The sequence below is a fragment of the Idiotropiscis lumnitzeri genome, chromosome 1 (genome assembly GCF_059441095.1).
Source record: "Idiotropiscis lumnitzeri isolate Australia: NSW breed Sydney's pygmy pipehorse chromosome 1, RoL_Ilum_1.0, whole genome shotgun sequence".
Lineage (NCBI taxonomy): Eukaryota > Metazoa > Chordata > Actinopteri > Syngnathiformes > Syngnathidae > Idiotropiscis > Idiotropiscis lumnitzeri.
The window spans coordinates 8,136,968-8,161,426 of NC_142391.1; the positions used below are offsets into that span (position 1 = coordinate 8,136,968).

Below are 24,459 nucleotides of genomic sequence, written 5' to 3' on the forward strand. Positions count from 1 at the left end.
AAAAAAAAAAACAATGGAGCAGATTCGACCTATCACTGCCCAACTCGTCACAAACTCCCTCCCATTGAGGAAATTCAACCTGAGGCTTACGCATGCACCGCGCAGCTAGCAGGACTCAAAACAAACAAAAAAAAAAAACTGTGGCGTAAGGTGGACTTACCGGCCGACTTGAGGAAACGTCCCTCAGTTCGATCATACGGGAGATCCGGAGGAGAGAGGCATGCTTGCTTAATAGTTAAGCGATAACAAGCATGGGACGAAACGGCCCGAAGCTCCAGCACACGAGAGCTCCGTCGCAAGGGAGGCCGGCGTGCGTTGTACATTTTCAAATAAAACAAATCGAAATTCAGCCCTTTTCCCTTTTTTATTTTCAATCGTAAAAAAAATTAAATAAAAATAATAATAATTTGATATATATCGATATCGATCGATACATGCGTCACGATTTAGTTTTCAGCCATATTGCCCTGCCCTAATACAACGTATATAACTTTATGACTGGTGACGGTATAAATGTGGTACGTGCACAAAAACATGTCTTCAATATCTTTTTCCATTCAGACAGCATGGCGGATAAGCTGATAAATCTGCAGACTACCATTAGAGAAGCACGGCAGCAGCACGCCATACCACACATTAAACCGTGTTTACCATCGTTAAGTCAAAAGCGCATGACACCAAGCTCCTGTGAAATAACCCCAGCGCACCCTTATTTTACATCCTTGTTATCTGTTCTTGGATGTAATGGCAAGAAGACATACGTTTTGGTCTTGGCACAAGAGATGCTAGCCCCGGCTAATGACTCGTGATGCAGTGCTTTGTCACGGCGGCCCATCAGACAATCGTGATTTGTGGTGGGCCTGATACGTCTCCCAGCTGTGGGATTCCATGCTTTTACAGGCTGACAAGTGTGTTTATTAATCACCACACACTGCGATCTATATTCCACTTCACTCGGTATCACAATGTCCCCATGGGTGAACGTGTGACAGTTGATATGGAATATTAACGTGATTTGTTGTTCCGCCGGGTCCACTGGTCTGGGCTCCGGATCCTCTTCCTGTCTGGTACTATTGGCTGGGACCTCAGAGGGTATGAGAAGGCTGAGGAGTTGCACAGTCAGGGCACCCTTTGGGTATTCATGACGTGAGAGGTGTTTTGTCAGTTTTTATCGCACGTCCCTATGGCGTCTCGCTGCCTGCTCATAGTGACGTGTGCTGTTAGATTTCATATGGGACAATGTGGTTATTTTTGCCTTAAAATATCCATTAGAGGTCACACTGACCAGTACGAAGTTGAATAGTAGCTCACTTTTAGTCCTGGGGAATGCACACCACCTGCTCGTGGTAAACTGCAGACAAAATGATTGTGCTTATAATGCTTGCAAACTACGACACCGATACCACTTTGCCACGCTGATATAAACTTTCCCGACAGGTGAAGTAGGAGACGTCAGCCATTTGGAGATACTTTACAGGAAACACAGATGACAACAATTTGTTGAATGACTGCAAATTCCTCTTTTTCTTCCGGCTCGTTCTATAAGGGGTCCCCACGTTGCATCATGGATGTTGCGTCATATATTTCAGTGTAACCTACATTCAGTACCCGCCGTTCTAATCCTCATATCTTCCCTCACTAAAACTATGAAAGTCTGCTCTCTCAAACATTGTCTCCAAAACATTTGGGTGTCCTAATCCTGATCCCATCCAACCAGTCTACAGTGGACCTCAAAATTGTCATTTCTGCCACCTCCAGCTGTGCTTCTTGTTGTCTCTTCAGAGCCACAGTCTCTAAAGGCCTCTACCGCCGTCAGCCGTCGTGGCCAACTGTCGCATCGGCCGAGGAGTCGGCACATCGGACTGAAAAATGACTGAAGAACACACCGCAAAAGCCGACAGAGACGGCAACTCCTGCGCATGCGTGAGAAGTAGTACCCCTCCATGTCGATTCAGTTCTTGAGGAATACCTTCAAATTTCGTCATTTGTACGCTTTTGTCACCTCCGTTTTCTGTCCAGTGCACTGATATGCTTGCTGGCAGCCAATCACAGTGATCATTTGCCCCAACAGCCCGACCCGATTCTAAATGTTGAATCGACCGAACACGCCCTCAGATGCCCCAACAACGACTCAGACTTTACGACGTTTCGGGCTAGACCAAACAGAGAGCGTGTACTGAATTTCTGACGACGGAATGGTTTGTGGAGGCCTGAAGCCGTACATCATGGATGGCATCACCACTCACCTCGTTAACACACTCACCCTTGCTCTAGTCTGGACTGTTGCCCCAAAGTATTTAAAGTCAACCCTTGCTATCTCTTCTCCCTTTGGGCTCACTCTTCACTCTCCACTCCTCTCGTTCATGCACATACTTTATATTCAGTCTTACTTTGGCTTATCTTCATTCCTGACATTATCTAAGCATGAATTCACAAGCTTACGTATTCCTCAACCTGATTAACGCTTTTACTGCAGATCACTATTCCTGCAGTCTTTCAAAGTGGAAGGGGCCCAAATCCGATCCTTGATGCAGTCACTCCTCCACCTTTGTGGAGCACACCTCACCACTGTTCTGCTGTCCACATGGACGTTCGTTAGCATTCTAACATTTTTCTCTGTCATTGCAGACTTCCTCATGCAGTGCCACAGTTCCTCTCTGGGTATGATGTCATTACATTTCTCGGGAGCAGACACAATGCAGCTTCCTTCTGACCTTCTCCGTCCTTGTCCATCAAGGAAAATAATGCATCCGCTGTGCTCTTCCTGGGTATAAAACCTTAATAATTAATGACAATTAAATAATGACCTCTGTTCGGAGCCACCGTGACTCTTTCACATAACTTGTGTGACTCGTTAAATTGATTCCGCCGTGGTTCTGATAGCATCACCCTTATTCTTAAACATCCAACAAACATTGCTCCATTCCTTGGCATCCTCTTGAAATTAAACTTTCGAGGCCCCATCGCACGCTCTGCGGCACGTTGCTTGGCAATGGCCACAGTGGACATGTGTCGCAGTTCTTCAAAAATAAAAAAGAGGATGGTGTGATAAAATATAACTTCAGTTGAGCTGTCACTATTTTGTTTCATAATTTGCAGTATTCTCACTCATACCACGTACAAGATGAGTTTTTGTGTTGTTTCTTAAGATTTTAAATAAACTTTTTCATTATAAATGAAAAACTTAATAGCAAATATCAGTACGTGGAATCGACAAGCACTTAATCTAGAAAAAAAGTGGCATCGGTGCATTCTTACTTATGATCCTTATTGAATTTTGTCACATGAGGTACGCTGAGGCTTTACTTTTACACCTGCGTACTCGTTTAGGGATATTCTTGGCTGCAATGCCAACCGAAATCCAATTTCGATATTTATCCTGTGCCTGTTACTGTATTCATAAAATCAACCCATCGTTAAATCTTTGACATTTATTTCTACCAGGGTTGTTGTTCACTCTTCCCTCCAATTGGGTTCTGTATCCCACATTTAGGTTACTTTGTCCAATTTAATAGACATATTTATTGGAGTGATGGAAATGTGTTGCTTAATGTCGAAGCAGATGTGTGTGCTACACGGGATTTATCGCAACGTATTGCTTACAGATGTACGCCAACTACGTATAAATGTGCATATGGCCCATTCGTGGAATGGTGTTTTGCATGCTTTGATAAATAGAGAGTCCCCGCAGAGGCTTGTTTTTCCCTTTTCCAACAGCCCGGCTAAAACAAACACAGGGAGCGTTTTCTATTCAGCCACTTGCCTTTTTAAAAGGCACTTCAATCAAGAGAATGGCTGCGAGTCCTCTACTCCATTTAAATGTTGCTTTTTCGAGCGGCTGCTGCTGTGAGAGGACGAGACGGGAGCGTGAAGACATTCAATGTATCTCATGAGATTTCTCAAGAACCCAATTAAACCAACAAAATGTCACGGCACCTACGTTAATGGGGCGCGGCATCGGGGAGACGGCTCTGCCAGCTCAATTAGCTATTGATCAGATCGGTGGAAATTAATGGAAATGATGAACAAAAGTCGAGGATGGCATGCTATTGCAGACAACAACGCAGAATAGAAAGACACTTTGCAGAGTGCAGTGTAATGCCAAGGTGGGAAGATTGTGGTCTGCTTATCAACGCAAAGGAAACAAGAACAGTTGAAACAAATTGTTTTATTTTTTATGGTTTAAGTCAGTGCTTCTCAAATGGGGGGGCGGGGGGGGCGTTGCTGAGGGGGATCGTGTGAACCTGTGGAACATGCTTTTTGTCTGCCATACTACAATGAAGTGTAATTGCACATCCACTCCGGTAGTTGGCAGTGGCACTCTCATTGCCTATTGTGCGCAGCGAGTATTAGCTCTACGGTGTAGGTTTGTTGTGCAACAAAAAGGCTATTATTTATAGTTTCAGCGGAGAGTGGGTGAGTATCCAATCATAAGTGAGTTGCGAATCACAAGCCGCGTTCATTACCTTCAATGTAAGGCCAGTGAGAAGGTCTGACTGTCATCAACTTGTGATCTGTCTGCAACTGTCTATCAACTGTAAACACCCTTCACACACACAGAAGAGACGCCTGCACGATTCTACCTGAAGCCCTGGGACAAATAGTGCGTCCCACTGGTATTATGAAATCTGCCTGGCAACACGAGCTAGCTGAATTCTTATTGGATAAAAACTATAACCTAAAAATTCGACAATAGGATATAATATGACATCAATGTGAAGAATATGATCATGATTTTTTTGATTATGTTAGGCCAGCAGAGAAGGCCTTGAAGGCCCACCACTGGTGGGATATAACCTGACTGATGTATTGAAAGGGCAACACACCAGGTGAGTGACCCACACAAGACTCTTGGATATCAATTTTTAGCGATATTATCGATTTGTTGTGGCAACCCTATTTGTTATTAATATGTAGCGGACATTTCAGCAAGACTGCCAATAGCCAAGGGTGGACGGGTTTTAGTCGCAAACACCGTATTGTCGTTTTTTTTTAATAGAACGTGTCATTCTGCCACCCTCTCACCTTTATGTGAATCCCCCAGAGTTTGGAATTTAGCCGTCACAATTCATGAAATGGAAACCAAGTTTACGATCTGAACATAAACATTGTTCTCTTGTTCTGTGGAACTCACATTTGGAAACATCGCCGCTAGTGTAGATGTATTGGTACAACGATAAGAAAACGTTCATGACGACAAACCCGTCTACTCTTCACAGTACAATCAATTCCCTCATGGCTGAAATGTCTGCTACATACCTTTGTGTGCTGAGTAACAATAAACCTCTCGCCTTCTAATTTTGTTTCCACAGCGCGCAGAGGATGAGGTGTTTAACGGAAAAACGGTGGAAGCTAATTTCGCTATTATAGCGACTTGATCCGATGCAAAGTGGCACACCGCAATGTTCATTTGAACCACACGTCTTTTAATGGAACTTTTATGGAACGTATCTGCCACATTATGTTTACTCACGTTTCTGGCAGTTTTCGCGCTCGAGTTTTCGGGAGGAAGTTAACTGGAGACTAATTTGCCGCTCACTCATGGATTTAGTGCTTTTTTTCATTCACTGTGAAAGGCATGGATGTTGTTGCGCAATCTAAATGTATTCGCTTATAAGCTAAAGAGGTGATAGACTGGTTGTGTCCAATATAAATCAATGTAAGTGGAGGTGGAACAGAGAGAATATAAAAGACTCCTTGGGGAGGGGGGCACTGTAAGACATAGTTAGACGGAATCTTGAGTCGGCCTTTGTGTAACCCTATTTAAATATGCCTGCTTCCGTGCATGTGTGCGCATACACATATCTGATCACTCTGTGCAGCCATCAGGAACCACATTATTCCACGGTACTTTGTACAGTGCATTAATCACAGGGACCCTTGAGCGCTCCTTGGGCTCCAAATATTCTGACCTTGAGGTTACGAGAAAGACATTAGTCCCGATCCATTCAAAGTATTGGAGACAGGGCGGGCGGCAGAGGGAGGAGGCGGAAAAGCTTTCAAGGTAATGAAATTCGACCATAATTTAAAGGAAAAGACTTGCAGGGACAGGCCTCAGTCGGAGTTAGGAGAAAAAAAAAAGATTAAATTGGATTTTTCTTTTTCCTTTATTTTGAATTATGCGTAAGTGCACGATGGGGGGGGTGACTTCCTTTCCTTTCTTTTTTCAAACAAAGGCATGATAACAGCATTAACATCCAGAATGAATCGAATCATTTCCAATCCAATTAACCTTTGACAGAATGGATGAGTGGCCAGGAATGAGAATGAAGATTTCAAGGAGGGGCTGGAGAGAGGACAGCAGAGTACAATGTTTGACCTGTAGGGACCAAGGTTATTTTAGTAGACAGGAACTAACTAAATAACTAAAGGCACACATTGACGAACAACCATCCGCACTCACACTCATACCTACGGCCAATTTAGAGTGTCTAATCAACCAGCCATGCATGTTTTTGGAATGTGGGAGGAAACCAGAGAACCCAGAGAAAACCCACACAGGCACCGGAAGAACATGCAAACTCCACACGGGAAGGTCGGAGCCGGATTCGACCCCACGACCTCTGCACTGTGAGGCCACCGTGCAAACCAGTTGTCCACTGTGCCGCCATTATTCTGGACTATTTCCCAGTAAAGTTTACAAAACCGCATAATAAAATGCACCAGATGAAAACGGAACTATCGGGAAGTGTACATTTGACTCCACACAAACTGTACATTTAAAAAGGGACAAAAAAAGAATTCCGAAACATGACCAGGGTACAAAACATGGAGATACCTTTATAAATACCCGAAAGGCGCAAAGACGATGCAAAAGGTAAAGACGATATCAAGGAGCTCGGAGGACGTCAGCATCCCCTACCTCGCCTGCCTCCTTTTGTCTGTCGCGACCGTTCTTGACTGATAGTCGAAGTGGTCCGCAGTTAACCCCACTTATTGGCGATGCTGGCTGCCGCAGCCGCTCTCACCTCCATCTATCCATTTCTACTCCTCCCTCACTGGCTCGCACACAGCTGCAGCCGGTCCATTAAGTTAATTAAAGGCTCCATTTTGAGCTGGAGCCTGCAAGCAAATACGAGTGCCAATCAATAGATCTCAGGCTTATTTTGTGGGAGGGCGGAGGAGGGAGGGAGGGGTGCGGCTGATTTGTAGCCTTGGCAGACAAGCCATGTCCCTCTCTGTCTGTCCTCTGTCTCTGTCTAATTTTGCAGCCGACCCAACCCCCTTCCGGAGTCTCCTTCACTCTCCTGACTGTGTTGGCCATCTATCACTTTGCTCTCCTGTCTTACCTCGAGCTACCCACCGTCTCTCCCATCTGCCTGCGAGTCATGGCAACTCCCGCGTTTCCCTCGTGTGTCGCCATCTGCACAGCGGTGTGAGTTGCGTGCGGGCCGTAACCGTGATGGGAGGCAGCTGACGCTAAGAGCAAGTCCGCAGGGGATTGAACGCGAGCTCGGGGGCCTGATAAGGAAATATGATGGCCATACAGAATGGGAACGACCCATGACTGGAGACGTCGCGATAAAGAATGGGATGCGGTTTTCCGTGTTTTTATCCACAGTCGAAAGTGTCAGGATGATACAATTATGTGGTTCTGTTAGCAGAAACTTGCATGACTGCAGAAAATATACGATAAGGGGAGAAAAACAAAATATTAGGGATGTAACGATTAACTCAAGCCTCGATTTGATTCCATTTTTGATTTTCAGTTCCCAATTTCGCTTAGATTTTGAAAAAAATCTTTTTTTAATATAATTTAATAGAATTGTTGTTTTTTTAATATTATTTTATAACCAAAATGTGTTTTTTTTAAATTTGCATTTTTCCTTGTAACTTTTTTGACTGTTTACCTCATTTTTAAAAAAAAATTATTAGTGGCAGAACTAAACATAAAAATAAATAACTGTTAACAATCAATTCTTTTATTTTTCTTAAATATTTTAAGCAGTTTAAGTTGATTTTCGATTAATCGTTACATCCCTACAAAATATCATATGGGTTCACATGTCCATGCCGGGACCAAATCAGTGAACCACCATATATTGATCCACATTGTAAGCAATCGATACAAACAAAAGCTTCTTCAGTGAGCCTCTATTTTCTCCCCCCACTCAAAAACTTTTTCTTGCTATTGTCTCGTGCCACAGCAAGAGAGCAGGGCCCACAGGCTAAACAACCATCATTAGCTTCACGTGGTGTTCGTCTGCTCTGAATGATGGCAGCGGGTGGCCCGCTCAAGATCACCAGACAAGTCCTCTCTGCTGGATACCTCCATTGCAAGAGTCTCTCCATTCCTGCGGTTACATCATCAGCACGGAGTGTGGCGAAGCTCATCGCTCTTCCCGGCAGCCGTTTGACAATTCCCTCTCTCCCTGGGGAGGCGGGCGACCCGTGTGGGCCTTGATGGCGAGCCAGTGTTGTTGGAGGGCCCACTCCTGCCGCCACCCTCCTCCTTCGCTTTCCATATAGGACGCCTCGTGCTTTCCCGCTACTCTGATCTACACTCCCTACTTCGCAGAAAGAAAGAAAGCCCAGGGGGGCTTGTTCATATTCTCTCCTCTTATTCTGTTTTTGTCTTCTTTTTTTTTTTTCCTCCTGATGACACAGAACTACACATTCCTTGCTCTCTAGAGTATCCATCCAGCATTCAGCAAGGGAGTTGGTGAAAACGCATGGTTAACCCCATTTTATTCTGTCTACTCAAAGGTTCCCTTGACAAAGCTTGAGCGCTCACCGCAGATAAGAAATCATTCACATGGAGTAAGAGAAGAGGTATGTGTGCATTCAACACGAGCAAAAGAGCGGGTCATTTGATTTGAACAAGAGAGTACGGTACTTAAATCGAAAAGTGAGGCTCCCAAGAAGTATGCACCACCATATTGTGTACTTTGAGAACTATGTATGCCAGGGGTGGGCAAACATTTTGATTGGCAGGCCACAATGGGTTCTAAAATTTGACAGAGGGGCCAGACCAGGAGCAGATGGATGGAGTGTTTTGGTAACCTCACCCCATCGGAGAAAAAACATTCCATTTTAACTGAAAGTGAACAAAAGCATTGCAACAATATATATGTCTTTGAAAAACCACAGTATTTAGAAATTAAAACATCAACAGGGTTTAATCATTTAATTTTTCTCAAGTTTCGCGGGCCGGATAAAAATGTTTAACGGGCCACCTGTGGCCCCCGGGCCGTAGTTTGCCCACACCTGATTTATGCTGACAAAAATCTTTATAGGTAGCCTCTTCAAATCACAAAGAAGCAGTACACCCCGTTGGGTGTTGCCTATACAGCAACACAATTGACAAACTGAAAAACATCCAGAATGAAGGGTGTTCCAAGTAGACCAGCAGAAGCACATCCATGCTTTTATCTCCAGTCGACCTGACCGTAGTATTGACTTGAATAACTTTGGAGTCAGCCAGTCCTCCCTAAATCGCCTCCAACTGGTCCAAAATGCTGCTGCTCATCTTTTAACTGCCGCTCGGAAGACGGATCACATCACCCCAATCTTGGCCTCTCTCCACTCATTCAGAAAGGCGCCGCTCAAGTTCTAACCAGAACAAAGAAATCAGAACATCATGCTCAAGTTCTGAAAGGCTTTAGACTGGCTCCCAGTCAACTGTGGATTAGACTTTGAAATTCTGCTACTGGTCTTCAAATCACTGAATGGTTTCGGTCCCGAATACATTCGAGAGATGTTAACGGAATATACACGCAAAAAAGCTTTGAGGTCTGCAGATTCCGGTCAATTTATGGAGCCCAGAGTTCAAAGTAAACATGACGAAGCAGCATTTCACTGTCATGCCGCTAATAGATTAAGGGTTAAATACTATGCGTTTTTTTCCCCCCATAACCTGTGAATGAAGTCTTTTAAAGCATTTTTAAAATCAATTTTGGAAAACCCTTTTTCTTTTACTGCATGTTCTTTTAGAGTCTTTTTTTTTTTTTTACAGTCAGCCTACTTCCTGGTATCGGCTCCGCAAGCTTGACAATGTGCTCGAGTGACGCATCTGGCTATCGTACATAGTGTTGTCTCATCCTTGAGAAGCTGCGCTACCTGGTCAACTTCTGAAGGCTGCAAATAGCGCCACAAGCAGCCACTAGTCTGTTTTTTTAATTATTATTTTTTTATTTCTTTAATTCTATTGACACTGCTCGGGGAACATCACGGCGCTTATGGATGTCGAGGTGCAAGAGCGTCTGAGCGACATCTGTTGAAATATATTGTTCTTGTAACATTGAGAGAATACTTTTTAGTCATAATTTAGACACGCGTTACAGTAAAAATATGCAGCGGTACTTGTCCTATACGTATATTACAGTTGAAGATTTATTGGCGCGTAAATGACAAATTTGTCCACAGAAGCGCTGCAGCTGCGAATTGACACCGGTGGAGACTGATTTAAGAGAGCGGTGGCGCGCAATATAGCTGTCAAGAGAACACGTTATCAACAGCAAGGTACGCCATATAAAAATGCAAATGGGGCTGGGTGGGGAAGGGGGGAATAAGAGACCCCCCCCCCCAGATGCTTTTTCGGTATGGACTTCATCTCTCTTTGGCCTCCCTCTTTGATTCCGTTTGCTTCCATCTTCCAGTCTCGTATCAAGTATGCGCTCCGTCATCCTTTGTCACCCTAACCACCTCATTTCTCAGCGTCCCTCCCACCGCCGCCACCACCCCCGCCCCTCCTTCTCTCCAACTCTCACTCTGTGTAATTCAATCATCACGAGGAGATGGATATCCATCCCCCAGGAGCGCTTATGTTCTCCATTTCCTAAAGCGCTTGATCAGATTAATTGATTAAACTGCCCCCCCACCCTCCACCTCACACACACACACACACAACCACTGCCACCCCATTTCTGCATCCACTCTGCCAACTGCATCTGTAGTGGCGTGCTGAAAATCAGGTTTGCATTGATATTTTTTTTAATTTATTTTTTTTTTTTATGAAACGTCGTTTTGCTTTGCCCCAGACAGACTTTGTAAAAGCACAAAAGGGCAATATATAAAATACAAGCACGGGAGGGAGGTAGGGAGGGGCTTTTGCGGTGGGCTGGTGCATGTCAGCCTGCTGGACTATCGAGATTTATAAAGCAGACGAAAACTACAAGTGGGAGCGTGTAGGCGACACGGCGATAAAGGCAAAAGATAAAGCAGATGAGGCGATCAATGAAATGAAATCAACAAGGCTATTTTGGCGGCGCACGGCAGGGTTGCCGCCAACCATCAGCCCACACAGACTGAAATAAACTGTGTTCAGGTGGCAAAGAATGTTGCAGGTCAGGGCATTCATGCACTTTCGTTGGATTTACTCTCCACACGTAAGTATACACAGTTGGATTGTCTGGGTCTGTGTATTTGGACTGCCAATGTAGATCTGAGACAGTCCGTTTATGCAGAAAATATCAGATTTATATATATTAAATATATATTTATATTTTATTTCTTTTATTTATTATTAATTGAGACAAAATCATAACTGAGTCACTTGAACCATCCATTATCTGTGCCGTTTCTCCTCAAAAGGGTCGCGGGGGTGCTGGAGCCTATCCCAGCTATATTCGGACAGTAGGCTGGGTACACACTGAACTGCTTGCCAGCCAATCACAGGGCACACATGTGGGAATGTGGGTGGAAACCGGAGTACCCGGAGAAATCCAATGCAGGCACAGGGAGAACATACAAACGCCACACAGGAAGGCCGGAACCAGAATCAAACCCTGCGCCTTTGAACTGGGAGGCCATGGTGGTAACCAATCACCACCGCCCCACTCACTTGAACCAGAGAGTCTAAATTTAGTCTAGCATCTGTATGACTACAGCAGAATGTGTCGAGAGTATACGCGAGCCTCGCGGGCAAGGCAGACCTCCGCTCGTCCATTATAACTCGTCTACGGAGTGCCGAGTCCCTTTGGCGTTGTCGCTCTCTTCCTCTGGCGCTTCGCTCGCCCTCTCTCACTATTTGGCACTGCGATATCGAAGTCGATTCGCGTTCCCTTCCAGGCCGTGCCTTAACATAGGGGCCAAATGCATGCGCACGTATACACGAGTGCGCACACACAAACACACATCGTCGCTAGTCTCTCTTATCTATCTGCCGCACATGTTCTCTATACGTGTAAAGCTTTTACCTGAGCGCGCCATTACAGTGGAGGCTTTTACCTCTCGAGAGCCAAATTGCCTTTCAGACACAACCTTTCCGTTTTCGTTTTGCCCTTGACATTTAGTTTGCTTGCATTCCTCCGCGCACCTACAGACACACACGAGCGATGAAATCCACACAAAGTACAGTAAACGGCACTGCGATGCATAATTCGCTGTCATTTAGCGCTCATGTATTTTTCCGTTTATGAGACACGGCAGCTATCAGGAGCGGCTGCATCGCGGGAATTTAATCGCAACAAGCATCTGATTAAAAACACTGCGAGAAAGATCAGAGAGGATGATAACAGTCAAGTGTGGCCTACTGTGGATTGAGAGAGGAAATATTTGAGACATGCAGTAGTCGGCAACGTATGCTACTGCACCTTGATGCTCGGAGGGGGAATTGCGATGGCAGTAGAAAGGGAGCAGATTCTCGTGAGAATTTTGGACGATTTTGTACAAAGAGTAAAACATGGCAGGCAGTACTGTAGAATTTTTTTTTTTGAAGCGCTGCTGTAAATAAGCTTTGTTTTTGAATTGTGAATTACAATGAAACAATGCTTCTCAATTATTTTCTGTTACGCCACCCCCCCTTGCAAGGGAGGGAACATTGGCAGCAACGAATGATTATTTTAATAATCAATTAATGTGTCGATTAAACAAAGAATCAGATTACAAAAGGCTTTTATTAAGAAACTGGACATTATTTCAAATTACTATATTATAGTTATTGGTTTGGTCCGTAACATGTCAGAAAATGTTGATCATAGTTTTCCAACGTATAATCAATTGCTTTATTTTAATTGAACACGCCACGATAATCAACCTGCTCCCAAGGAGGACTACAGAAATCGGATATTTACTACTGAGAAAGTGAAATTCCGAGCATTTATCCATCCATCCATTATCAGTACTGCATCTCCTCACAAGTGTCGCTGGGGGTGCTGAGCCAATATCAGCTATCTACGAGCGGTTGGCGGGGTACACCCTGAATAAGTTGCCAGCTAATCGCAGATTCCGAGCATTTAGCCAATTCCAAATGGAAAAAGATATCTAAATGATTCTTCGATTATCAAAAATAATTATCAATTAATTTGATAATCAATTACGCAGTTGTTATTGCATCTAGTTAAATTATTGAATCATCACCCAAATTCCTCTTTGCAGGTGAAAAAAACTGCACTGTCACCTACTGTGGGCTGTTCTTTACTGACAGTCACCCTCTGTTGTCTTCTCTTATTTGTCTTCACTCACCATATTTTGTACTATTTCCTCCTTAACATTCTTCAACAGTTCACATCTTGACTTTTCCTCAGTTTACTTGCTGTTGCGGCTCACATAGATGCTAAACACAATAGAAAGGCTATTTCATATTTCAAATGGTCGTAATAAACTACTTGAAAAGTTATTGATTAAGTCCAGGACGATGAATAAAAATCGACACTCTGGTTATTTTCCGTTCCTCAAGAAAATCCTCCCTCCGTTCCCTGTCTTACTTTCCTCAAGACTTTATTTGCAGGGTGACTGATCTCCCAGACCGGGATTGATCTGAAGCCGCTCTCTTGAACCAGTGCCTCGAGGGTGGCTCAGTGCAAACACGAGGAAGCCCCTCTCTACTTACTCCTATGGCAGCTACACATTGTAACCACTTTGCTAAGCACACAAAACAGCAAATGGGGACTAGCTCTACCTGTGAGGCCTTATATATATATATATATATATATATATATATATATATATATATATATATATATATATATATATATATATATCAGGGTTGTCAAAAGTAAAGCGTTAACTCAGTTAAAAATTTTAACTCAGTTTGATTTACAAAAAAAGTAATTTTCATACATTGCCAATATTGCGCCATATAAACTGTACATCTTTAGCACGTCTCAGAACAAAACACCGTGTTCAAGTTACATCTGGGCCTTGTAAACCAAAACTGCTGGAGTGTGGCGCTTTGTGGGCAGTTTTGAGAAATGTTTTGAAGAAAAATGCCTGCCAAGATGTCTCCATTTAGAGCATATTTAATAATCAAAGAAAGCTATTTGAACAGTCTTTGAACTAAATGTACTTCATATTTGGTGATTTTGCATCAATTCCAAGATATTATTCAAGTAAATGTCTGTTACAAGTGTCGCAAAAAATAGTTGTTGAAAAAAGTGCTTAATCGCAATTAATCGTGGAATTTTTTTGGGATTAATTAGTTTAAAAATGAATCGCTTAACAGCAATAATATATATATATATATATATATATATATATATATATATATATATACATATGTGTGTGTGTGCAGGCTACATCATATTTGCTTCGTGGCGTCCACAAACAAAGCGTCAAACAAATATATTACTTCTGACAAACGCACGGCTCATTTGAACATTTTAGATCAATATTTCATGCCAGCGGAGACCCGTTTGCTGGGTGTCGCATTTTGATGCTTGGGATTCGGAAAGGAGGTGGCAAAGGGCAGCGTTTGTTTGATTCAAGCAATGTTACATACAATATCGGAACGTCATTATGATGGCAAAGGTACGGAATGGCTGCCAGCGAAGCGGGAGCGGAGCTAACGCAAGACGGTGATTAGGAGAAGGAATCCATCCCACACACGGAGAGCCGTTCAGCAGCCTAATGGCTCTGTGGAGGCTTGCACTTTGATGCACATGCTGTATATATATATGTACAGCACAAAAATGTATATACAATTACATACTATGTATTTTCCTTTTTTGATTCGTGGGCGAGTCCCTGCAGAGTTCATGATTGATGGATTCTGAGAGTTGTGCTGTGACACACAACTGGGGATTGGAGTGAGCTAATCCACACTGCCTCCTACAGGACAACAGCTCACACTGTAGCCTTGTGACCAAGTGGACAACGAGAGTTGAGACGAGCAACAAGTGTCATCCAAAGACTACAAGTCTGTGATAACAGCAGACAGCAAGGACGGCATGCTGAATATCTGCTTTTGTTTTGGTCGCTGCCTCCTTAATTAGGCATCCCTAGCTTTCATACTTGAACTCATGTTGCGTTTTTTCTAAAATGAAAAAAAAATGCTTTATTTGTGAGCTCAGCCAATGTAAATTTCTGTTCATTTTAGCCAAAGTTGTCGCTTATTTGAGCCTGCTCAACCTAATTAACATGATAGGCCATGCATTCCAGCCTGCTTGGAAGTCAGAAATACCGTTAATGTGTCCTGTCAAAAGTAAACAACAAATATGCCTGACTAAATTAGAAAATTTCAAATTGGAATCAGTCCTCTTCCAAATGTGGATTTGAAAATAAAAATAATAAAAAAAATTAGAGGTTGAGTTGTAGTTGACGCTAATGTGGTGAAAGTATAAAACGATTAATCGATGACTTTCAGCGAACTGCAACGGTCCCCACCCATTTCTTTCACGTTAAGACAGACTCTGACGGACTGGCATGAAAAATATGCCAGGTCTCATCTTGTGTTCCAGAATATATCGTGTTGCAAAACAATACATCATAGCCAGGTTGAACAAAATTAAAATTAGTTTCTATTTCACTTGTGCCTTTTACGGTATTTGAGAATTAGACTTGCATATTTTGCAAGTGACCCGCGCGACCAATCTCACTTTTGGTAAAACATTTCCAAACACTTACAGCATACGCCGACTGTATACGCGGAGTGCCGCTTTCTGACATTGGCATGAATATTTTAAGACTAGTGCGGATCGAAACAGCCAAAGCTAGCGAGGATAACCACAACTCTCATCTTCATCTTATTTTCATACTTTCGGACCAACACTGACGTTCGAAGACTGCGTGGCCTTGTTTGCCGCTGCTCCACAAAAGACAAAACAACAAAACACAAGATTAGTGATGAGTCGATGCGGAGTTGTAAAGTCAACTATAAGAAAGTCAACTCGTTGACTAGTCGACTAATTGGTTCAACTCTCGATATGAATCTACCCAGTTAAAACTCATCCACTGCCAGCCCAGGTAAAAATAATTTTACAATAATTTTTGGCTCCAATACCGTCAATGGCAAGGAATAAATGAGAATTAAATTGGTGAAAACGCAGAACATGAGAAGTGCACAGACAATTGAATCAGGAAAAAAACTGAATGGTGTGCAGCATTTAGTATTTATTTTATTTGTTAAGTATAGTTTCTTTAAGTAGTCCATACACTATTTTCTTGACAGTTTCAGTGTCACAGTCACGTTAGACATGAAAAAAATGTGTATATAGTCAGCAATAGGCACCTATATCCCAACATGTCGTATAAGTAATGATGCGCAACCTTTTTTCCGCCAGGGACCGGTTCATGTTAGCACAGATTTGTCACAGACCAGTTGTTGGTACCAGTGGGAATGGTGGGGGGTTTTCAATCTATATATGCGGTTCAGTACCAAACGGGGACTCCCGGTTCACGAGATGTTTACCAGGCGTAAGCGTGCCTACCTTCCAAGCGATGCGATTGCCTTTGGTGTCATGCTCCAGTGCCATGGGGAACTCCCCACGCTCGTAGAACTTCCGGAACATGGTAGGTTTGGCGGGGCGCTCCTGAAAAGCCCCTGCCGGCGGGGGACCTGCCACCTGACCAGACACAAAAAGCAGACATGAATGAAAATCCAGCGAGCAGACTGAGCATGAGAGGTGTTGTTTTATGAAATTAGAACTGACTCGCGCGAGTATTGAGTCACTCCCACGGCTCTTTCTTTGGAGTAATTCAGGGGGGCGCGTGTGCATGCTGCTGTGCAAAACACTGGTCGTGCATGTTTGTGTGTGTGCATGCGTGTGTTCGCCCTGTAGCCGGAGGCTTTGCCGGAGGCATTGTTCGCATCATCTTTTCTTTGCCTGCGTGGATGTGTGCTTTTACTGTGTCGCTGAAAGACAATGGGAGTGCTTCCACCTCTGCCACACAATGTATTAAGATTTCTCCCGGTACAACCTTTTCAGACGACATAACAATCTTGAATTTTAACTAGTGATAGACCGATATGCTTTTTTCAGGGCCGATACAGATTATTAGTAGTCATGGATACCGATAACCGATTATATAAGTCGATATTCATTGGTTGAAAAAAAAAAAAAAAAGGGGTAAAGGTGTCGACATTTTTAAAAATAAAAACTCCAAAAGTTAACAGTTTAAATGCCTGTAAACTCATGTCTATTAAAAAAAACATGATTTAGAACATGTTAAAGCTTTTTTAGATCTTAGAAAATCAAAAACTTAATTTTAAACGAACAAAAAGTGCACGGAGCTCCCAGGCGCAGCCGCACGCATTCTAGTTCAATGAAAACAAACCTCTCTTTAAAGTTTACTACGGCAAATAATTTTCTTTTAGTTTTGAGTTGTAGTAGACTGACTTTTATTCTAATTTCGGCAAAATCGAGATGAAAAAGCAAACAGGTTGTTCACTGCTGATTGGCTACTACCCACTGCACAAGGAACCAATCAGATGGTGCTGTTGGCAGGCCAATCGGCTTCTGCAGCCACCAGCACAGCAGAGAGAGAAGCGAGCTAAAACAAAACAGCTTTTAATTTAGCGGCCTGGAAAGTTATTAAAATGATGCAGATTAGCGATTTATCACTAATTTGAACGTTATAAACCTTAGCAAGGTGGTACTCTGTCATGAGTGACTTTGTATCCAAGTAATTTTGTCTAGCATTTACAAGTGTTTGGGCAATTTTGTGCCCCGACCATTTTGCTCAAAAGGCCTCTCAGTCAAAGCCAGAGCAAAATTCCGATCTCAGACAACGCGATTGCGAGATCGTCAAGTCTGCATTTTTTTTTTTTTCAAATGACTCTTGTGTCCCACGCGAATGAAACAGGTAAATATTTATAATCTGATCAATATTTGCATTATTTTGCACCACAGAGTCCTGGGTTTTGAGATGTACACAATAAAAGCACTCAAAATTATATATTGGAATCAATTTAGCTATGCTAAGGATCGATTTTTTTTTTAACCTATAATCTGATATTTATGTATTTATTTACATACAAGTAAATTAGTACAAAATGTAACACATTTTGAGGCTTCACAATTACAAAATTATACTTGACAGCAAGTAGTTGTTAAAAACTTGAGAAAGAACTGCCCCCCCTCACAAAACCTCTTTTGTGTCCTTGCATTCTTACATTAATATTTTTTTTTATTTTTAATGCTAAAATGGCATTTTATGACATGTTTGTAAATGTCAATGTACATTATGAAGAAAATCGCAAATCAAATGGAAATCGCAATACCTGTCAGAAAAATCGCAATTCAATTTTTTCCTAAAATGGTTCGGCCTAAATGTGAGCTTCTTGCATTAGCCGGCAACCGACGAGCCGCTTGTCACTCACAGCATGTGAAGCAGCACAGGTTGTGCAGGCTCCATGACCTAATGACCGGATATGGGATCCAACTAAGGACAGTCCCACAACATCTGTGTCACACTGCACATAACTGACAGGATAATTTCAGTCATTAATCATGTCATTCATTACCACCCATTGAGAAGCAGCATTTCTCCAGGAGCGCAAATAAATGGACATCATTAGGGGGTAGCAGTGATGTTCGTCAATGCAGCTTCACATGTATTACTCTTACATCTGTTTCTCGCATTGACTGTGTGTTGCATAATCCAACACGTAATCGTTCTATACTTTAGAAAAAAAAATTAAATGAAAAAATCAGCAAACAGAAATCACCAGCATGATGAAAGGTACTGTTCACGTTGCGAAGAGGGAGTCATCTATTACAGTTGCAGTGGTTCAAAGCGCGAGTTTAAAAAAAGGTTTTTAGAGCGCCGGGGGATTGCACTTCAGTAATTTTCACAACCGTTTGGAGACTTTACCGGCCAATACTGAATAAAATGCCGAGTTAAAAAGGCACTGCAGGGAAGAGTAAATGAAACGTTGCAAGCATTTCATTTCATTTAAATTGTTTCATGTAATCTGTGTAGAGGTTTAGTCGCAACAAAAAAAATAGCACTTGTTATAACCTTTGTATTCTCAAATGAGTGTTGGAATTTTTATTTTAAATACTTAATTGGCTCTATTCTTGCCTCAGGAAAAGATAATGCACCCTGCCAACATCACGAACAAGTGGCGAGGAACAAATTCTTAGTTTTGTTTGTTTTGTTACAATTCCATTTTAGCAGCAAAATCCGGGATTCCCACACCATTTTTCTTATGAGGCATCAATTAAAGACAGTCAAGCAGCAACACAATTTCTAGTTATTGAATTATTTTTATAGCATTAAATTCATCTGTTGTCTTCAACCTTATTACTGCATGATCAACATCAATCCTCTACAATGGCAGTCGAGGCGTGCTGCATAGGGAAGCTAAAAATAGAGCTGACTGAGGCGAGAGAGAGAGAGAGCGGGCGAGAGAGAGAGAAAGAGCGAGCGAGAGAGAGAGAGAAAGAGCGAGAGCGAGAGTGCGAAAGAGCGAGAGCGAGAGAGAGAGAGAGAGTGAGAGAGCGAGAGAGAGAGAGAGAGAGAGAGAGAACGAGAGAGAGAGCACGAGAATGAACCCAGACTGCTCTGACTGGATGAGTGGCTTTTATGGTCAGGAATGATGACGCTGCAGTCAGTTCCATGGCCTGTGTTCATGGCTGAGGAATTACAAGCGTCACAGCTATTTTACTACTTTCTCTCCGATTATCCCCACTGATGGAAAACACACACCGGCGGTCCGCAAAGGGACAGAACGATATTTTCCCAACAGCTAAGGATTCCGATTCCCAATACTATTAACTCAAACAGAACTGCTCGCAGAAGTAGCCATTTTGGGCGTCATAAGCTACGTTAGCCTTTAATTAGATCGTGAATAGACAAGCATTGATGTCTAGCAACTAAGATAAAAGTTGAATGGCAGCCAGGACAACTAGCACTACGGTACACCAAATCCAAAAAATGTCGAGCCTGTCTTATGATGCAATACAATAAAACTTTATTTATACGGCGCATTTATGAAAATACAATACAACTTAATTTATATAGCGCATTTACCCAAATACAGTACAACTTTATTTATATAGCGCATTTGTTTGCAATAAGCTTTGTGCAGTACGTCAAACATATTCACTGATTTGATTCTCCGACTCTACCAAATGGAAACCTACGGAAGAGGATTACGGCCAGTGAAGAAATAAAAAAGTTGGCAGTATTCTGAATTTAAAGTGAGAATTCTGTATTCTCACTTTAAAGTGTCAATTCTGACTTTAATGTCAGAATTCTCACTTTAATTCTGACTTTAAATTGGGAACTCTGGCAGAATTCTGATTTTAAAGTCAGAATGTTCACGATAAAGTCAGAATTTTAACTATACACTGAGATAAAGTCAGAATTCTGAGAATAAAGTCAAAATCCCTGCAAACTTTTTTTTTTCCTTCACTCGCGCTAATCCTCTTCAGTTGGAACCAAACCAACTTGTAAAAAAAAAAAAAAAAAAAAGGTACCAAACCCCGAAATTTGGCCTACTCTTATTCTCATACATTTTGGTGTTTTCTTCTAAATAGTAATATTGTCCACTTTAACACCTATGTTGTGGTCATCTAACTAAAAAGTGTTCCGGCATCTTTAAACTGACATTGCTGCTGCAGCAACAGAACACCCACCCTATTGCATTGCCATAAATACGCAAAGGCTTTGAAAGAAAAAGAGCAGCACCAGCTCCTGCTTCCACGATGGAAGCCATAAACAAGCCTGTGAGGCGACAGTGCAGCAATGGAGGTTGCGTAAGGCAATAAAGTGAGGAAAAGACTGCTCTGTGTGCTTTTGGTGCACACATCAGGGAGCCATAACAAGGCGACAGTGGTCAGATGAGCTCCAGGCTGTCATTTCTCTCCCTCGCCTTCACTCTTCGTCCAAATCTGTTTCCTTCCTAACGCTGTTGTCCAACCCAGCTTAGCTCCGCTATAAAGAAGTCCCGGCTGCTGCGAGGCCCCCACAGAGGCAATAACCGCATAAGCGTGCGTGCCACACACACGCTGAGCCCCCCGTGGGCGAGCTCCCGCAGAGGTGATTGAACACCAACGGGGGCCTGGCGCTGCTGTCATTTATAAAGGTGTCACCCGGAGGAGGGGGGGGGGGGGGAGCGAGATGCTCCGACTAAACCACATTAGTATGGCACCTCCATGGCTCACCTGCTTGGGGTTGACACAGAGTGGGAGCGGAAGGGGAACGAGGAAGGGAAAAGATAGGACCGCCATAGAACACACAGGAGAAATTGGTAAGAAATGTCAGAGAGAGAACAAAGACTCCAAGGAGCGAGGAAAATGAAAAATGGAGATGAAGTACGGGTGACGTTGAAGAGTTGATAGCGAAGGAAGCGAGAGACAGGGGAGACAATAGGTTGTGGCTCATCAATTCTTGAGGGGGAGTTCAGCGCCCGCGCCAATGTAAGCGATCCATCACTGTGCCAGGGCCTCCGACTGGCTCGCTCATGCCGCCATCTTCAGCATCACCCCGCAACACCTCGCCCAAAAACATCCTCCTGATGGATGTGCGGCGAGCGTCCGCCTTGCAAATGAGACTACGTTCATCTCTTTCTTCATTTCCATCCATCTCGTCCCATCCCGCTCGCTCTTTTGCGTGGTGACCAGGCTGACACTTCAAATGGGGGCGCATCGCGTCACCTGTTTTGCTGGCAGCAAAGCGAGGGAGGCAGACACCCGCTCAAGCTCGCTACATTTCGCTGGCGTTCTCGGTTGAGAGGTTATTGAAATCTGCCTTTCCTCTGGGAGGGAGCAGGCTAGGCCAGTCGTGGAAGATGGAATAGACAGGCTCGGGCTTTTCTGATAAGGTCAGCTTGCACAGCATCTTGCACAGGCAACAAATTAGCTCGCTTTATTTGCAGCCGAGCGGGCACCACAGCACTGGCGAGCGTGTTCTCATGAGAATTTTGCGGTATTTTGCCCAAAAAGTAATGTTGAAATGAACTATTTTTTGCACATCCATGACCACCTGGTTAGTTAGCGCACATCACAACCTCGGGCAACAAAACTAATTTTCCAGATAGTTTAAGACCAACCTCTTCACGTTTTCATAGGATTTCGTTGTAATTATTTTGGCATTCAACCAGCGGTGAGCTGTCAAGGCCTTCTCTGGTGGCCTAACATAATCAAAAAATCGTGATCATATTCTTCACATATATTATATACTAGAGTTGAATTTTCAGGTTACAGTTTTTATCCAATCAGAATTCAGCAAGCTCGTGTTGCCAGGCAGATTTCATAATACCAGTGGCACGTGTTTTTCAATTCTCGTCATTGTTGGGTTTTGGAGCTCATGTTGCTAAAAAATCAGTTTCTGCTCAGTTCCAATTCAAAATAGAAATTAACTTTTTTGTACCATTTCTGACTAAATTCTCTTGAGATTTAAAGGGGAAGTCAATTTCTATGTGCCTTCACGAGTATTCCGTTTTTGTTCTACGAGCTGCAAAATTGACTCGTTTTTAGCAATCTCAGGGTACAGGAGGCCATTTTGTCACTTTCTGTTGACTGAAAATGACATCACAGTTGCTCAGGGCTCAGGTAACGACCAATCACGGCTCACGTTTTGTGAAGTTGAGTTGCGATCGATCGTTATTGAAATCCTGAACAACTTTCATGTCATTTTCAGTCGACAGCAAGTGACAAAATGGCCGCCGCATGAGATGTACAAAAGGGGTGGATTTTACAGCTTAACTCATATTCCACCAACGCAATAATGATCAGAATGCCGTCTGTCGACTAGCGGACTGCATAGGACATATTCTTGTCAAAAAATATTGTGGGTTGGCTTCCCCTTTAAGTTTAATTTTCATCTCACAGTTCAGTACACCTGAATGATTGAATTCCATTCTTGGAGATTTTAGTAGGATTTTGAACAAAAGACAACAATTAATAGAAAAGAAATGTGGCAGTTTTTGAAGTAATGTTAATTTTCTAATGGCCTGTTAAGGGTCGGTAAAAAGGAAGGAAGCTCCGTTACACGGTCATGACCAAACAATCATCCAGCAGCATCGTTTTGCTTACTCATTACCTCTGCAGGGCAAAAGACAAGGCCGGCTGGTGGGAAGCTGATCTCTTTCAGCAGAATAAATCGGCGCCACGCCATTAATCTCTCATGACTAAACAGCATGAAACGTACGAGTCTGCCAGTGAGCTTTATTATGTGCAGAAATTAGCCGCCTTGTGAGGGGCAAGGTCGGACGGGAACAAATGAGAAAAGAGCTCTCCGCGGCTCATTTTATGCAGCGCTCACAAGGCCGGACACAACAGAGGGAGCACTTTTAGAGTTGTCAACTGTGTCAAAGGCTTTTGAATCAACAATATCGCGCACACAAGCACAAGGGCAGCAGCTCTGTTGGCTCTGAAAAGTGACGACAATGCAACACCGCGACACCATTACGCGCCCGGTGTCACGACAAAGACACGGGGATGAAACAGCTTGACAGCTACCTGCTATTCAAGGCTTTGAAAGAAGGATTGCTTGAAAGAAAACCAGCAGCGCTTCAAGGCCTGTAGAACGCCCCCTCTGTTTCCCGTCTGCTTTACAGTTTAACACCGTCCCTTTGAATACCGAATAGGACGTAGCGCGCGTCGTGTTTTTAAAAGGCTAGCGTAGTGTGCAATGTAGCACGAATGAGCGCGAGGCAGTGAAAATGCCCTCAGTATTTTCCATCTCCTCTGTGTGGCCCACTTATCAGCTCGGCAGCAGGGCAGTCGCGTGCTCACATAGCCCCATTGGCTGATTCATATCGCCAAACCGCAGTCGAGATGATGACATGCAGTGAATCAGCTCGCAGGCCAGAGGAAGGAGAGAATATTATATTAGTTCCTACCACTTGGGAAGCAAATGGACAAGCCCATGAGGAGAAATTTAAGGGGGGAAAAAAATCAAGTATCGATGCAGCAAACATGGCCCATTTTTAACAAACAAGCTGCTGTCAGCCACCCTCTGCCTCCTTAGAGTTGACACGAATTTCGCGTAGCTAAATGTCTGAAAAATAATCAGTTGGGGTTCGGGTGCGCATTCATGCGCTTGTCCGCTTCAGCCCATCTAAGTGGAGAATCGATCGGTATGGTATTTTTGATTTTGTGGAGGTGATCACATGCGCTTACATTTAGTGCCAATAAAAACTATTGTGCAGAACGCTTTTATACTTTCACACGTTGACGCGGACAAAAGTAGAAATGCGCATTTGCACATGTGATCGGTCGCCGTTTTAAACAACAGAACTGACAAAGCGAGCAATATTACCTCGCTGCTGTGACGAAGACGCTGAAACAGGAAAACAAAAACAAAAGGAGTGCATGCCAATTTTCATGAAAAAGCTTAAATCACTACAGA

General features: G+C 43.2%; 1 protein-coding gene across 5 annotated transcripts in view; it reads right to left on the reverse strand.

The window, feature by feature from the left end:
* The window catches only part of pacrg (PARK2 co-regulated), a 242,126-nt gene that overhangs the window by 130,752 nt on the left and 86,915 nt on the right, over positions 1 to 24,459 (reverse strand). For 4 of the 5 annotated variants that reach the window (XM_088314328.1, XM_088314346.1, XM_088314365.1 and 1 more), the window contains one exon: positions 16,587 to 16,721. In XM_088314328.1, the coding sequence (XP_088170454.1) occupies positions 16,587 to 16,721 (135 nt within the window). Of the gene's footprint in view, positions 1 to 16,586; positions 16,722 to 23,567; positions 23,672 to 24,459 lie in introns of those variants that run through there. The other variant, XM_088314356.1, reaches the window with a different exon arrangement.